At 48.6% G+C, this 16,664-nt stretch overlaps 1 protein-coding gene across 8 annotated transcripts in view; it reads left to right on the top strand.

The window, feature by feature from the left end:
* ASAP1 (ArfGAP with SH3 domain, ankyrin repeat and PH domain 1) overlaps positions 1 to 16,664 on the top strand; it is a 335,958-nt gene that overhangs the window by 300,077 nt on the left and 19,217 nt on the right. For 6 of the 8 annotated variants that reach the window (XM_019794950.2, XM_034668622.1, XM_034668625.1 and 3 more), the window contains 2 exons: positions 1,732 to 1,960; positions 12,492 to 12,662. In XM_019794950.2, coding sequence (XP_019650509.1) covers positions 1,732 to 1,960; positions 12,492 to 12,662 — 400 coding nt within the window. The remainder of the gene's footprint in view (positions 1 to 1,731; positions 1,961 to 12,491; positions 12,663 to 16,664) is intronic. The other 2 variants (XM_019794951.2, XM_011219411.3) reach the window with 1 other exon arrangement.

Below are 16,664 nucleotides of genomic sequence, written 5' to 3'. Positions count from 1 at the left end.
AAATTAGCCATCAGTACAGCTACTTTAAATAAAAAGTTGTGAGGTATTAAGAGCTTAAGTACGGACTAGGCAGTGGGAAGCAAGTTGATTGTGCTACCTCAGATCATCTTTACCAAAAGCCCATTATGGTGGTGTTACTGCCCCATTTCACAGAAGAGAAAACTGACACACATAGGTTTTGCAGCCTGAGGTCTCAGAGCTAGTAAAGACAGTCTCGGGATTAAACCTAGTTTTGTCTGACTCTCATAAATAGTTCATGACTACATCTGAAAGTTCATTCATGTAGTTTTCATTGGGTATATGTTTTTTTTTTAAGATTTATTTATTTCAGAGAAAGAGAGGGTGGGAGGAGGGGCGAAATGAGAGGGAGAGTCAGTCTCAAGCAGACTCCCCACCAAGGATAGAGCCTGACACAGGGCTCCATCCCAGGGCCCTGAGATCTTGACCTGAGCTGAAATCAAGAGTTGGACACCCAACCAGCTGTGCCACTGAGGCACCCCATATCGGATCTGTATTGAGCATTTCCTCTCTCCTAGGCAGCATGTAAGGAATAGTCATACAGGGTGTCCTAAAGACATTCCCCACTGTGAGAAGAGATAAATTACAGTGGATAACCATTATGATAAGAGCCTGGGGGAATCCCTGAGACATGTTCAGAGGACAGAAAAATTGTCTCAGCCTCAGAAAGCAGTGAAGACCTTACCAAGGAAGCAGCATTGGAGCTGGGTTTCTGAGGGTAGGGAGGAGCTTGCCAGGCAAAGTGGGGAAGAGCGCGTCCTTCCAGGGACGGAGAACAGCATGTGCAAAGGCCAAGGGGTTGTGATGGAGCTGGAAGTCTGAGGAATGGTTAGAAGCACAGGGTGTGAGGTGCCTTCGAATGGGTGGGTGGGAGAGGCAGGAGGCTGCCCTGCAGAGACAGGCAGCCCAGATCAGGAAGCACATTATGGGCCAAATTTGGCCTTTGGGCTTTCTCCAAACAGAAGCCAACAGAGATTAATTGTCAGAGGAGCAAGTTTCCCCACCAGCTCTGGCCGCGGTGTGGGAAACATGCTGGAGCTGGAAACAGCTGCAGCCAAGGGCTATTCAGGAGGCCTGGGCTTCCGTGGGGGCTGCTGGGCGCCTGCACCAGGCAGAGATCCCAGCTATCCATGCGGGCCTGGTGGCTCTGGGTGACCTTGAGGCTTCCACCCTGGGGAGTTACGTGGATCCCACCGCTGTCACCAGGAGTGCAAGCACAAGGGATACCTTAGAGGCCACTGAAGACAGTTTTGGATCCGAAAGGTCAGGATTGGACCCACAGGTCCAGATCATCAGGGCACAATGTGGAAGCCACTTTCTAAGGGGATATAAAATAAGAAGGGAGGCGAGGACTGAGAACTCTGACGGGAGAGGGTTGAGCAGGAAGGAGCACACGATCACACGAGGGTGGGAAAACAGTTCAGTGCTGGTACAAGTGTCCTCCAGAGGGCAGGGATCTATTCAGTTAAAGGTTACCGTTGACCGTGCCCTTAGGCTTCGGAATACTTCCGATTGCTAACGAGCGCCTTTCTAGTGTGACCGTGATAACAGTGAACTGAGAATCAGGAGGGCAAGACCCGCGTCCTCTTCTTGGGCTGGGTCATGGCTGACCTGAGAGCATGCAGACAGCCACAGAAACCCCACGTCCGGACAGAGTCTGAAGTACAGCCCTTGGTGAATGCCTCACCCCCCGCACTGTTATGTCATCCGCAGCCGAGCCCCATCAAGAAAGAGCGCTCCCCAAGGCCTCAGAGCTTCTGCCACTCCTCCAGTATCTCCCCCCAGGACAAGCTGTCGCTGCCAGGATTCAGCACGCCGAGGGACAAACAGCGGCTTTCCTACGGGGCCTTCACCAACCAGATCTTCGTCTCCACAAGCACAGACTCGCCCACGTCACCAACCACAGAGGCGCCTCCACTGCCTCCTAGAAACGCCGGGAAAGGTATGGGCTTTGAGAAGGGCTCTGCGACTCCATCCTCAAAGCTGGCGGTCTACACAGCTTTGAGGTGAACAGCGCAAGGTGCTTCTGAGTGGCAGAGTACAGAATGTGATGTCAAGGACAGCCTGAAATAGGGGCCTTACCATTTGCTAAACACCAACAGTAAGATGGTGTTGTGGGCACTCCCCTTGTGTTATGTTGTGCTCACCTCAACAATCCTGTGAGGTACGTGCTTCTGTGCCCATTTTACAGATGAGGAAACTAAGGTTTATGGAGGTAGAGTGACTTGCCCAAGGTCACACAGCCCGTAAGTGGTAGAGTTGAGATTCAGTCCCAGGTCCACCTGGCGCCAAACCTCTGTTCTTTCTTGGATGATGTAGTGTGGAATTGTAGTTCTTTTTCAAAAAGTTACTTTTCTCTGCACTAAGCTTTCTGTCTTCCGGAGATGTTGGTAGTAATAGCAGTGGATAGTCATGAAGTACTTGCTTTATGACAGGCCCTAAGCCCAGCACTTCTCATCTTATGCTCACAAAATGTGGTGGGTCCTACAGTTGCTGGCACCACACAGACAAGGGAACTGCGGTTCAGAGACGTTGAGTGATTGGCCTAATGTTCTCAGATCTCTTTGATTCTGACCCGGGTCTTGTATGACCTGAGCCCACTCTCCTGTGCTTTCTGATGAGGATTGTTTTTCCACGAGACACGACTTGGGAAGAACCTTACCCAGAGGAGGGGCATCGTGCAGTGAACTATCCCAAGCCTCCACCAGGCTGGCAGCAGGGCCCGATGGTCCACCGCCCCGGTCTGGGGCAACAAAGTGCTTGTCCCATATCCCACATCCACAGAGACTGCCCAGCTCTGAAAGTCCGCGGGTGCCCGCCTGTACGGGGATGAGTTGAGACACAGAAATGGCAACATTCAAGGAGTCACCCCAGCCAGGGGGAAGCTTGGAGTTTGGTCTCGGCCAGCGAAGGCAAGTGCAGGCTTCTCCCTGTGTGCTCAGCCCATGCTCACACAGGTTCCGAGGGCCTCTCTGTACACAATGCCATGCCTATTGGAATCACACTGGGGCTATTTTCTGAGAAATGTGAGCTTTATTCAGAACAGAGTTTTTTCAGAGCTTATTCTCCATTGAAATAGTGTTATAAATGGGAGCTGTGTTCTTAGAGAGACCCCAAATGGCCTCATAGATCGTAAAATAGTGGAGAAATGCTAAAATAAGGTTTTGGCATGAACAGTGCTCATCAAAGATAACTAGCGACTGTAATGGAAGAGTGACAGCACACGTGAGCCAGTGGTTTGACCTGCTTAACCCTCCGTACGTTATACTAGAATGTACGTAAATGAGGTTTCAGATTCCTTACTCAAACATGAACCTCTCAGGTTACAGATGTGTTCTACACGGTAATAAGCACACTGCGGCCCTGCCCACCTCTGCATAATCCTGTTTCCCTATCAGGGTAGCAATCAGATGAGACCATAGATTTCCCTTTCTGTAACCCAAAGAGGACCACAAAGAACCTCTAGACCAGATAAAACAATCAAAGAAAGCTCTGGAAGGGTTCATATCCCCTGATTGTGGTTACCAACATAATAGTGATGACCTGTCTAGACAGGGTGGGCCTGTATGTGTTCAGAGAACCTCCAGGTAACTGAGAATCTTGGAGAAGGTCTGAAAGGATACCAGCGTCCTGGGGACCAAGAGGCTGCCTCACCTTCCTCCACCCCTTTCTGTAATTTTATCTCAAGGGGCCACAGAAACCCATAAGATACTCTGTCTGACTCGATGCCAAGCATCTGTCTCCTGCCTTGAATAAATTCTAACTAGCGCTTTACCAGAGGCCCAGAAAACAAAGACCAAATGTATTAAGTGATCCAGCTGCTAAAGCAAGTGTTCAGAGACTTGGCCATAGCAACCGTGGTCAGCCCCGAACAAGCTACTTCCCCCAAGGCCCACCCCCCAAAATCCCGACACTGAGACTAGAAATCCCTCTCTACTAGAACCTGAGGGCTCTTCCAGGCTGCTTATAGTGGGACATCAGATGTGGAGAGACAGAAGCAGCACAGGCTCCCCTCGACTTTCTAAGGGCCTTGAGACGGGACCTGTGCCCTGCAGCTACGCTGGCTCGTGTGCCCTTACATTTGGAAAAGTGGTAATGTTTAGAATGGAAATGGAGATCTTAGAAGACATTGTTGAAAATCAGCTGACACTCTGTGCAGGGATAATTCTCCTCTGTTTTGTGGCCTTATGTGTTTTTCATTTCATTCTGTTGAACTGGTAGAACCATTTGCATGAAAACAAGGATGTCTTGAATCTGTCGTTTGGTTGCTCATTTTCCATGGAAGTTATGTCGAGGTTTCTTCTTACAGCAGTGGTCATTTCCACACTGTGAATTTAGGGCTTGGACGGATGGCAGCTTCCGGCGAGGCATAACAGACACTCAGGATAAAGTCCCCACTAATAAGAGGAGTACAGAGGGGGAAAGGGGAAGGAATTATTCTGAGTCAGCACAGGAATATTTTCAAGAATCTCCAGCTGCCTCATCAGAATGCAGGGAAGTTTGACCTAAATTGCCATCAAGCAAAGCCCCCTTGTGCTTAAGCAGGGCTCCAGTCAGAGTGGGGAGACTTGGCCGTTCAGGACCCCAAACTCACCACCCTTGAGCCTTAGACACATTTTGCTGCCTAACCTCTTCGGATGTGAAGTCCGGTGAGAGTCAGTGAAAGCTGTAAGATTAATTTAAATATGCAGACATTTCTCCCTCGTGATCAGCACCTGCTCCCTCTCGCCCCCCACTTTACAGTTTGTTTGTTAAGACTTGAAACTCTTCAAGCTTGCCAAGATTGGTTTTCATCTTTAAGCAAAAAATTAATGTCCTAGAACCTGGATTTTAGAGAGCTGGAAGGATGGGCAGTCTGCTGCCCATTGTACAGCTAAGAAAACTGAGCCCAGGAAAGGTTGAGGAACTGATTTCAACCCACACAGTGGCTTTTAGAGGGTAGAAAGTAAAAATGGCCCTTAAGACTCCTCAAACCAGACCTTCTGGTTTCTTCTTCCCGCACGTTGAGGAAGGCGCTTGATCACTTTCTTGCCTTCTTCATGGTCTTGTCCTCAGGGTCCAGTGAGCCAGTATGTGGAGAAAGCATTTTGTAATAGGAAGAGCCCTGAAGTCCTGGGAGAGACGCCCCCAGGACTGTCAGGCTGTGGCCACAGATGTCTCTAGAACACGGAGGAACACGGGGAGCAGCATGGTGTCGCACGACCCGTCCCCCAGAGCAGGGGCTGGAGACAGACACTGCGTGCTTGTGGTTGACTGGTTTGATTTAACTCTGTTTGTAAGTGACATTAAGCTGGAGAGCTGCGGTTTTCTCCTCTTGTACGATTGCACATCTTTACCTAACAGCGACACAGACGGGGCCTGACACGGGATGGTTAATGAGGTGTATGGGAAGCATCTAGCTGAGCGCCTGGCACAGAGTCAGCGCCCCGGGAGGGTCCCACTGCTGACACTGCAGCCACCGTAGCTCCTGGGCTCTAAAAAAGGCTCCTTTGGGGAGAAAAGGCACCAGCGTGATGTCCCCCCAGCCTCATGAATGAGCAGGTGCTCTGAAGCGAACGGCGTAATGCAGGCATCGTGTACTCAAGGAAAGCATTTGTTAGGTAAACAAATGACGAATGATAAATCTGGCCTCAGGAAGCTTACTTGACCTACTTAGAAGAACTAACTTTCCAAGCTTTGAGAAACAGGAACTGTGGATACGTTAGTTACAGTTTCCTCCTGTCTGTCGGTGGAGTCGGACCATAGAATCTGGCATTAAGTAGCGCCTGTGAGTATCGGGCGAGTACCCGTATGACTTCAGGCTGTGCTTCAGACACGTTTTCGGTGCCGTGGATTCCCGCTTCCGACCGGCTGCAGCCTTGGTCTGAGCCACCAGCAGGCGTGTGCACAGCAGCAGCACGGTCCTGGCCGGCCGACGGCCCCAGGCAGTGCTTGCTCGTGGGTGCTCGTGTCACAGAGAGTGGTGAGCCTGGTGCCCACCCCCATCGGCTTAGGTGAGGAGGCGAAGGACCCTCATGAACCCCAGAGCGAAGCTGGAGCCGTCTGAGGCACATCCGTCCGGAGAGCCACGCTTCTGGGCAAACCTCCCTTCCCCTTCCTCCAAGATGCCTCTGTCCCTGGCCCTCCCCGAGAGATGGGGCTCCTTCTGGGAACACGCTCATCCTTTCCCTGCCCTGGGCTCTTTTTAACATTAAGCTGATCTTGCTGAGCTCGGGGTCTTCGTGTGAAAAACAGGATTGGGTGTGTACCTTGCTGCTGGCTGTCTGCTTAGAGACCATGAAATCATGTCTGTAGTGACTAGCACGTAGCAAGCATTCCACAGATAGGAATTTGTTTGATCCTACTGCATGCATTCAGTTTAAAAAATGTGCTGGGCCCTTGGGCATACAGTGAAGGAGGGAGAGAAAGCAGCGAGATGTGGCATGTGGGAGCGCAGAGGAGGAGGGGCGAGGGCGTCTCCCTTTCGCACTCCTGCAGCACAGGGGCTGCGAGGGAGCTGGCCTTGCAGCCGTGGCGTTGGAGTGGGCGCACTGTGTCCGTGCTTGCCGAATGAATAAACAACAGCAGGGTCAGTGGAGAGCATGTCCCAGAAATGCATGGCCAGAAATAGGAGGGGACTCTCCTAAAACTACTGCAGATAGTTGACTGGCCGGAAGTCTTTCTACAGAACGTGTGCAGCATTATGGCCAAACAGTTGTGTGAGGACCTTAGACAACATTTCTGCAGCTTTCATTCGAGGCCCATGGCAGTCATCAGAGAGGGCGGGGGGTGGTTGGTGCAGGAAGGGAGAAGGTGTCCTCAGGACACGAAGCTGCCACCGTCAAGGTGCATTGCAGGATGGTGGCAGCTGGCCTAGGAAATATTTTCCTAGTAGCAGCATTATTTCTATACTGATGACTTTACAGTTTTCCTGGGTTGGTTGGTTTGTTTGTTTTGGTGTTTTGGGGTTTTTTTAGCCTCATAGGAAGATAACCATTTGAGTGGCTCTGTATTGAAGTATCCCGTGGGCTGTCATCCCTGATCCATGTCAATTTTTTTTCTCTTTGGTCTATTTTTATCAGTCTCCCTGATCCTTTTTAAATCATGGCACAGCTATCCCCTTGCACTGGCCATGTTGCAGGCCAAGAGCACGTCTGGGATTTTGGCCCTCAGGAGTGGCCCCTGGCACAGGCTCACTAAGCCACCCGACTGCCAGGTGTGGAAAGGGAAGCAGAGGGAACTGTGTTGTGCTTCTTGCATATGGAGATGTCTGAGTAGTTGTGAAAGAACCACCCTTAGGCCCTTGAATCTGGGCACTGTGCTGTTATTTCTTGGGGTCCTGGAAGGAGTTTGAAGGATGGGGACTAGCCCATGCTGCGTGGTATGCAGCACGGTGTCACTCCTGCATCACCAGCCCTGCTGCTGACTGTGCGCGGCCTCCCTGCACTCCACTGCACCTTGCCGTGCCTCTGTTTCCCCATCCGAGTGCAGTGATAATAGTGCCTTCCTGCTACACACAGGGCCCTTCTCGGCATAAATTCATTGTGTCTTTATCTACTTTTTTTTTTAAGATTTTATTTATTTTTCAGTAATCTCTACACCCAACATGGGGCTCAGACTCAACCCCGAGATCGAGTCTCAGGCCCCACTGACTGAGCCCACCTGGTGCCCCACTGATAACTTTTTAAAGTCACAGACTTTTCAGGTCTACACCGTGAAAGGCATTTGTTTTGTCCAGAGTTGTGTGTAGATGGAATTTCTGCTATTATCAATTTTTAACTATGGCATGGCGTGTTTAGAATACGAACCTTGTATTTCTATAAATAATGTTTTCAAAAATTGTCAAGACAGCTTTTAAAGCCGTCTTCTGGGTCTTGTTTTTTTACTTAAAATTTCAAAGATATGCTTTTATTTGGCCTCCCAGCGTGGCAGACCTCTGGGTGTTCTGTTTTACTAAAAACCAAATGTACAAGGACAATGAAAAAGCATCCTCCTGAGTTCTCCCATGAATGATTTCCCGTAGATTTGTATTGTGTTCAGAATGTGCCAGGCACTGAGAGACGTGAAGACGACACGAATCTCACCCTGAGGGAGCTTTCAAGCCTTTGAAAGAAGAGAAAATCCAGCTATAATGCAACGTAGAGACTGTTGAGTGCCATTTAGCCTTCTGGAAGTTCACAGTTAACAGCAGTCGTCTCAGGGCAAAGGGGATGGGTTAGAGAAGGCTCTGGATGAGGTTCCGATTGGGCTGACCCTTCACCATGAGGTGCGGAGGGGAGGAGGGAGCACAGCTGGGCCCGAGTGTTCTGGCCAGGGAGGATGTAGGGCCATTCACAGGAGGAGAGCAGGGTACCATGAAGGATCAGCTCCCAGCCTTAAGTCACACAGAGCTGGACTCATGTGCTTGAGTGGCCAGTTACCTAAACTCTCTGAGCCTTGCGTCTCACCAGCCTACAAGTAGATGATCGTGACGGCAATGCTGCCTTACAAGGGGAGTTCTGGATCATGTGTCTAAACCTCTCCTCGGTGTTAGGTCAGGCGCATGGTAGTGCTACCGAATTTAGGGATGTAGAGGGAGATTTGTGAAGCATGCTGATGGTGATTTTAGGAATGGATTTTTTAAAAAATATGTATTTCAGTGTACATGCGTGGCTTTTCAGAAGGACAGGTTTTCCAGGCTAAGTAGATTCATTTCCTTGTTGTTGACGATCGAGTCCTATCTGCTGAGGTTACATTTAAACCACCTCTGTAGTCTGTGAGTATATTATTTTCCCATGAGGTGGCTTTAGTGAACAGAGGAAACAGTCGTTCCTGGGCAGGTCTCAGGAAATAGCCACAGCCTTTTGTGAGTCCCAGTGGTTGGGCCCAGAGATATAGAACGAGGGCTTTGCAAACTGCCCAGAGTGAGCATAGCGGCTTCGAGATGGACAGTGACCTCACATGTGAGCTTCCTGAACCCTGGTCACATGCTGGACACACGTCTGAGGTATAGACCTCAGTTAAGGCCTTCCCAAACTGATGACATGGAGGTGCTCGTGGCAGGGCAGCCCCCAGGAGTCCAGTGGGCATCTCTGGAGCTAAAGACACAGCAGAACACCCAGACAGAGTGCCCGGGGGGCTCATGGGACTGTGGAACGAGGCGCACCATCTTAGGAAGAGCTGAGGCTCACTGTCTCCTCTGAGAAGACCTTGTAATAATGTCATTCCCTCGGAGTTATTTATAGCAGCTCTGGAAGCTTTTTAGAGCCATACTTTTAAGAAAAAAGAAAGAAGGTAATTGGACATAATAGTATTAGTGGCAAATGAAGAGTGGGGCATTTTCTCTTATTTCCACAGGGCTTCGCAGGCTGTCCAGGCCACCTCCAACCTTCCCCACCCTGTTAACCTTGCCTCCCACCCGGTTTTTGTGTTCTATTTTGTTTTGTTTTAGCTTTCTTTATCCTGTCAGAATTGCTTCCTTCCTAAGCCAGGACTTAGATTATTTTGCATAAAACATCCCCTTTAGTGGTTGAGACTAGTTACTAATTTTAAAAGTCTTGTGAGATTTTTAAATCTTTTTTTGTTGTTAAGCTTTTATTTGACAGAGCACAAGCAGAGCGAGCGGCAGAGGAAGAAACAGACCCCACTGAGCAGGGAGCCTGACATAAGGCTCTATCCCAGGACCCTGGGATCATGACCCGAGCCGAAGGCAGACACTTAACCAACTGAGCCATCCAGGCGCCCCTGAGATCTTTAAATCTTAAGAAAGTTTGAGTCTGCTTTTCCGGGACTTCATATAGTGTTTTTCAGCCTTTTTTTAACTCACGCCCTACCAGCCAAATTTCATACCTCCCTTTCTGTAGCTGCTATTACAAAACAGTAGGTGGGTCTGTGTATGTGTTTTCTGGCTATGAAATTACAGTATTGAATATTTCTTTTCAAACTTAACATGTCCCTGCTATTTCCCCCTATTTCTAGTATTTGGTTGATCACCCTCACTGAATCCCTTCTGTCTTAAAAAGCTAGACGTAACAGTTCATTCATCCGTTTATCCAATACTGTATTACTAAATACAGCTTACTCTACACCAGACCAGAAAAAAAATCCTGGCCCTGGTAGAATTACAGTCTGATGGGGGAGACAGGCAGTAAACAGGGAAACAATAATCAATATCTGATTACAGATAAAGAAAGTAAAACAAAGGGATATAATCCTGCACAGAACACTGATCCCTTCATTTCTGAAATGCTAGCTCGGGAGGCTGAATTTTGCTCGGTTTGTGATTACAGGACGACTCTGTGGTTGAATCATGCCTGAAATCAGGTACACATTCAACTTTGCCCAGAGGCAATTAGTGCCTCCTTGTCTTTGGCAATTTTTGTTTCCAGGCAGGATTTGGAACGGATGCAATGACTTCTAGATGCACTGCTTCAGAAGATCCCTAGGTGGCGATAAAGATGAAAGTGCTGGAGAATTGCATCATTGTCTAGTCTCTGTTCTCCATGTACTTCCAAGAGAAAAGTACACTTCCTAATACTGAGCGTTGGCTGTCGTTGTCGGTGTTGTTTTCCTCCTGTGCCCAACGCACAGAGCCCAGTCCTGGCTTTCAGGAACGGCAGCGTGAGACAGGCGAGCCCGTGCCAGTCCCAGAGACCTGCACTGTCAGTTCCACACCCCTTGGCAGTGAAACCTTACACACTCCAAACTCCTGCTTTCCTGACTGCAGAAGGGGCCAATAATGAAAAATCAAGGAGAACAGTTTATATGAACACTTTTTTTTTTAAGATTTTATTCATTTATTTTAGAGAGCGCGTGCGTGCGTGAGCAGGGGGAGGAGCAGAGGGCGGAGGGATAATCTACAGCAGACTCCGGCGCTGAGCGCAGAGCCCAGTGCAGGGCTCTATCTCACAACCCCGAGATCACAACCTGAGCCCAAGCCACGAGGTAGATGCTTAACGGACTGAACCACCCAGGCACCCCACGAGCACATTTTGAAAAGTACAAATCATTACACAAATGCAAGGCTATAGTAACAGGGGCTTTATTGTTATGAAGTCACTTCTGAAACTGCAGGGCTGGTACCATAACCAGGTGCTGACTTGGAGTAACAGTAAGGCTTCTCTCAGGTATCACATCAGTAGGACAGAGAGGGTAACCTGTAGAGCTCAGGCCATTGTATCTGAAAACAGATGATGATCTTACTGAGACTGTCACTACTGACTTCCAGGAAGAGACTGTCTCTGAGAATCACTGAGGTTAAGTCAGTGCTGGTGCTGCCCAGGAGTCGGTAATGCGAAATACAAGGCTTATTTTACCAAGGAAGGAAGCCAACAGTAATTAAGCTTTTCTTTTAATACACAGAATATAAAAAGCTCTTTTGGAGCCTTTCTGGACCACCAGGTATCTACTATCCTGTGTTAAAAATTTGGTGTGGCGGTGTTCTTAGCTATTTTTGGTTTCTTTCCTTTTTCTTTTTTTTTTTTTTTCGCTAACTGCTTGTAGAAGCAGTTGTCCATGAACATAGTTACACCGTGTACCTGGGAATGCTCCATAAAGAGATTGTTGCCACGGTGCCCAGCGTACAGTGCGTGGCACCCACCAGTCACTTCAGTATCACTTTGAATAAACAAAACTAATACTATAATACTAATCCATAACCAATCTTGAAAACAAACTCCATTTTTTTTTTAAACATTAGGTCAAAAAAGTCAGGTTTTGCAGTAGTGGTTTTGTGTGTGTGTGTGTGGGGGTGTGTGTGTGTGTGGAATATTAATCATTACTGCCATCCTGTCTTTACCTCTGGAGAAAGTAGAGTCTTTTTTTAAATCTATAGTAATCAATGCCTAATCTATGTAACTTATTCAGGCTTCCAATAGGTGGTTTATGATTTCTAGAACTCAGAATTGAAGGAAAAAAGAGTTTTTGAATTTCTCTTTTTTCCAAGTAATTCTTTACATTGGATCCTTCATTCTTGATAAAAGTTATTAACAAAACAAAACATTAAACTTCAGGCAAAGATTACTGACTAAAGGAAAAAGTTGTAGTGGACAGAAAAATCCTCTTCTGTGAACATTTCCATGTCTCACCCTGTGGCCCCCTGAAGGGTTAGCCTATACTCTGTTCTTTCTCCATTGATTTTGTTGGCAGTGCTGTGTGCCTTCTTCCTCAGTAGATTTTGTGGTGGTCCCACTAAGTTACTCATTTAAAATGTATGTTTTATTTTTCCCGTGGTGCCTAAATGAGGATCTAAACCCACTCGCATTCCATGGGATTGGCATTTCCTTAAAAGCATACACTTCCCTTTCTCTTCTTGTGATTATTTTTTTTAGAATTTCACCAGCAGTTTTGAAACCCCTGTTTGTGGATGAAACCCCCTGTTGATGGAATTGGCCATATCCAGCTTTGCGCTTTGTCTGTGTACCATACCACATTGGGTGTGTGGAAGTAACTGCATACTGGCTGTTCTGTCTGTGAGACTGGGATTAACCTTCCTGCCCCATTCGATTCCTTTCTAGGTCCAACTGGCCCACCTTCAACACTCCCTCTAAGCACCCAGACCTCTAGTGGCAGCTCCACCCTGTCCAAGAAGAGGCCTCCTCCCCCACCACCCGGACACAAGAGAACCCTATCCGACCCTCCCAGCCCACTACCTCATGGGCCCCCAAACAAAGGCGCAGTTCCTTGGGGTAAGTCATCCTAAAGTCAGGGCCAGCGCTGCCGCGCATGGGGCACAGTGGGCAGTGGACACTTAGCACATTCAGCGAACGGGCCAGACTGTACCCACGCCGGTTGAGGGCTTGTATACACACAGGTGTGACTGTACTCAAGGCCAAGCAAAATCTTGGAAGATATTTAGGATCATTGAAAAACCAGAGCAGTACTAAAGTGCTGAGCATTTCCTGTGCACCAGATACTGTGCACCAGATACTGTGCTTGTAAATCTCTTTCACTCACAGTTGCAACTCTGTGCAGTGGGTATCGTCAACCTCATTTACAGATGAGGAAACAGAGACTCAGAGAAGCAAAGTCATCCATTCTCACAACAGCCAGAATATAAATCAAAAGGTTTTCTCAACATATAAATCAGACACAGTCACTTCTTGCCTTTAAAGCTTTCCTGGTGTGCGTCAGGGTGAACGCCAGCCCCTTGGCCCAGGACCTAGGGGGCCCTGCAGGGTGGAGGGGCTGACCTTCCAGCACCCGCCCTCCGCTCATGCCACACGGCCTCTTCACTGCTCAGGCACACCGGGTTCTCCCTCCTGAGGCTGCTCCACTCCCTGCACCTGTGTCCTGTGCTGTCCTTCTCAGCTTCACCATTTGTCTCCCAACCCCCTCTCTAAAGGAGCACCCCCCCTTTCCTTCAGAGCACCTTATCACCGTGGATTAGTACTCTGTGTTTGGCTTCTTGGTCTCTCTAGAATGTAAGCTCCACCAGAGCAGGGACTGTCTGTCTGTCTTCTCTTTTGTGTTTGCAGGGCCTAGCATCGAGCCTGCATGTTAGTAGGTCCTCTGTGATCACTTGACAATGAGTGAATGTGCACAGAGTCAGTTAGCGACATTGACTGCGGACAGATTTATATCCACAAGGCACGCAATTTCCATCTTTCCTACCTTTTTAGTTCCCCAGAACTCCTCGCTAGCCCACCAGCAATATAAGTCAAGAACCAGGAGTCTCCCCAGTGCCCAGCGAGGTCAGGCCCCTGACAGGCATGGAGAGAAGGAGAAGCTTCATGGGAGGAGCACGCTCGTTTGCATGCGTCACCTCCTTCTGCCCATGAGTTTCACTGTGGCTTCTTTTTCCTTGGGTTTCTGATCGTAACTGATAGGTAATTCAGCTGATTGCATTACAGGGCCTCTTCAAAAGCCTGTACATAGGTGTTGTGAATCTTTGGAGTTTTGGGAAAAAGCCATACTCACCCGTATGCAGGTTCACACACGTCTGTCATCCGGCCACAGTGCCCCAGTGCCACAGTGTGCATGCAAACGTGTCTGTGTGGTTGGCCATTCACTCTGCATTGTCTGTGCTGTCGTGTGGGCCTTCTCAACTCATCTGCTCAGGGAGCCCACAACCTCGTGAGGGAGACAGGCAGGCAAGCCAGTGAGCGAGTGTTCTTGCCCGTTAGGGCTGACATGTTAACAGAGTGCTGTGGAAATGCTGAGAAATGGTGTCAAGACTACTGGGGAGGCTATGCAGAGGACGAGACATTTGTGGAGGGCAGTCTCACCAGGGAAGAGCAGTGGGGGTACCAGCACACACATACCGGCATGTTACGTGTGTCCTTGACATGTCTGCGGTTGCTATCCCGGCCCTTCAGGCGTCCCCAGATTTCATCCAAGAGGACTTTCCAAACCCAAATAACATCCCACTGAAGGTCATACCCGTGCAGATTTTCATAGCACAAATCATAAACTCACCTTCTTTTCCCAGTTTCACTGAACGTTGATCCTGTTGTTAATCGATTTTTATTTCTGTGTAAAGTTGATAGTGCCCGTATTTGCCCTATGGGCTCAGTCGGTCTACAAGTCATTTTATAAAATTTCTGTTTTCTGGCTTAGGAATCACTTTCTTAGATTTCATTCCCATCACTCGACAGCAGGACTAGTAGCTGCTGGTCTTTTGTTTTATTTTTTGTTTTTGTGGGCAAGGGGCATTTTTCATTAAGAAACAAAGGCACCACTCTGCGAGAGTTCATGCCACCAACAGGGAACCTTTCGAAGACATGGGCCCCAAGCCATCTGCTGGCAGCTCTCCACACCGAGAGCCTCCCACCTGTCACCAGCCGTGAGGGACAAAAACCAGAATCTGTTTGTGGTATAGTGACAATTCTGCATGCCACAGACTTGGTATCACTCACAGACAACCCTGAATAGTAATTCTGAGACTGTCAGGGCCATTCTTTCTAAGTTGGTGTGTGTGCACCTGTGTGAGATATACTTAAAGGCCTGGTCTCTCCCTATCTCCCGCTGACATGGTGTTCCGGAAGCTGGAAGCGGGATCCAGACTACTGATAAAACATATGCAGGATCAGTCTCCTCGGCAACATTTATGATACCTACAGCTTCCCTCTGTGGACCCATATTTAGGATCTGGGCCCAGGGAGTGGGTACCAGCATGAGGGGATGCGACAGACACAGCCTCTTGGCTCTCCCCACAACATGCCTGCCATACAGATACACCAGGTTCCCAAACCACATTCTTTCCTCTAAGATCTGGGCCTTTGCTCCTTATATGCCTCAGCCTGGAACATTCTACTCATTTGTGTTAATGCTTCATCATCCTTCAAGATCTGCGCTCTAGGGACCTGTTCAAGGGGCCTTCCTAGCCTAGCCACCATCCCACTCCCAGTCTGGCCCCTCTGGCACAGGGTTACCACGGTGGTTCTGTGTGCCCCTCTCTTTCCCAGGGCGTTCAGAGCTCCTTACAAGGGCATGTGCTATTTCTGTCTCAGCTCCATGCTCCAGTGTGGACCCTGTGCCATACTCGGATTCTGATCCATCCTTAACACTTGGTAGCCCAGTGGCTTCAGTGATTATTTTTTAATTGCTCCGTACTTCAGTTTCTCCAGCTACAGAATGGGGCTAAGGTAGTAGTACTTATCTAATTTTTTTTCAGTTGTATTTAAGTGATCTCTACACCCAGTGTGGGGCTCAGACTCAGAACCCCCAAGATCAAGAGCCACACGCTCCCCAGACTAAGCCAGCCAGGTGCCCGGGTACTTAATCTAACTCTTAACCACAGTTCCGAAAAATAGGAAATGCTGGGACCTTGGCTTTCAGGACACTGAGACACAGGAAACTGAAGTCACCTGCCCACGTTCCCACAGCTGGTACTTGGCGAGCCAGGATCCATCACCAGCCTGTGTGGTGGGAGAGCCTGCACTCCTCCCCCTCCCCGTGCTCCGAGGTGTTCTGCACATGAGGGCTCATGATTCCTTGGCCATTCCCCATGTCCGCAGTTGTTTCTTTGCCCACAAAACAAAGATGGGAGAAGGTAGCTGGGCAGGAAAGTACCCTCCACCTGGCTGTGCCCCCTCATCCATCTGCAGCATGGAGCCCTGGCGTGCAGGGAAGGCCACTCCAGGCTCTCTCCCTGCCAGCACCACAGTGTCCACGGCACCCGAAATAGCCCAGGCATCCCATTACTGAAGTCCCGCTATTATGATGAATTCAGCCATCTGTCTCAGGAGACTGCTAAGGCAGGCTTTTGATGAGAAGACAGATAGGCTTATGGGCAGATCTGGGTTGTATGGGGACTTTGATTTTTCAAGTGGCATGTCATTAAACCTCACCTCTGGAAATACATAATTTGTTTATAACCTACTTTTATAATAGGCCAACACATATTTTAACACAATTTAAGTAAAATTAATTAAGAAATGAGGGCAAAGGGAGAATAAAGGTAACAAAGTAAAAGTCCAGGAGTGTGATCTCTTCACAAAATGTGTAATGTAAAATCACATAAAATGGCTGGAAATAGACCACAGACTTGACACTGAGGTTCTTACAGGCAGGAGCAAAGAAAAAATACAACTAATTATCCAGTTTGTGGTAGCCATAAGATTAACCCTGTTCTCACACTTGAAAGTCTTGTAAAATTAATACCTAAGAGCATCTCACCCCAGGGCCTCCATCCTTTGGCAGGTATTCAGAGAAGTCTCGACAGCACACATCACAGGCAACTGTAACAT

Source organism: Ailuropoda melanoleuca, chromosome 9 (assembly GCF_002007445.2).
Source record: "Ailuropoda melanoleuca isolate Jingjing chromosome 9, ASM200744v2, whole genome shotgun sequence".
In the NCBI taxonomy this organism is placed as follows: Eukaryota; Metazoa; Chordata; class Mammalia; order Carnivora; family Ursidae; genus Ailuropoda; species Ailuropoda melanoleuca.
This window is presented reverse-complemented; position numbering and strand designations above follow the sequence as displayed.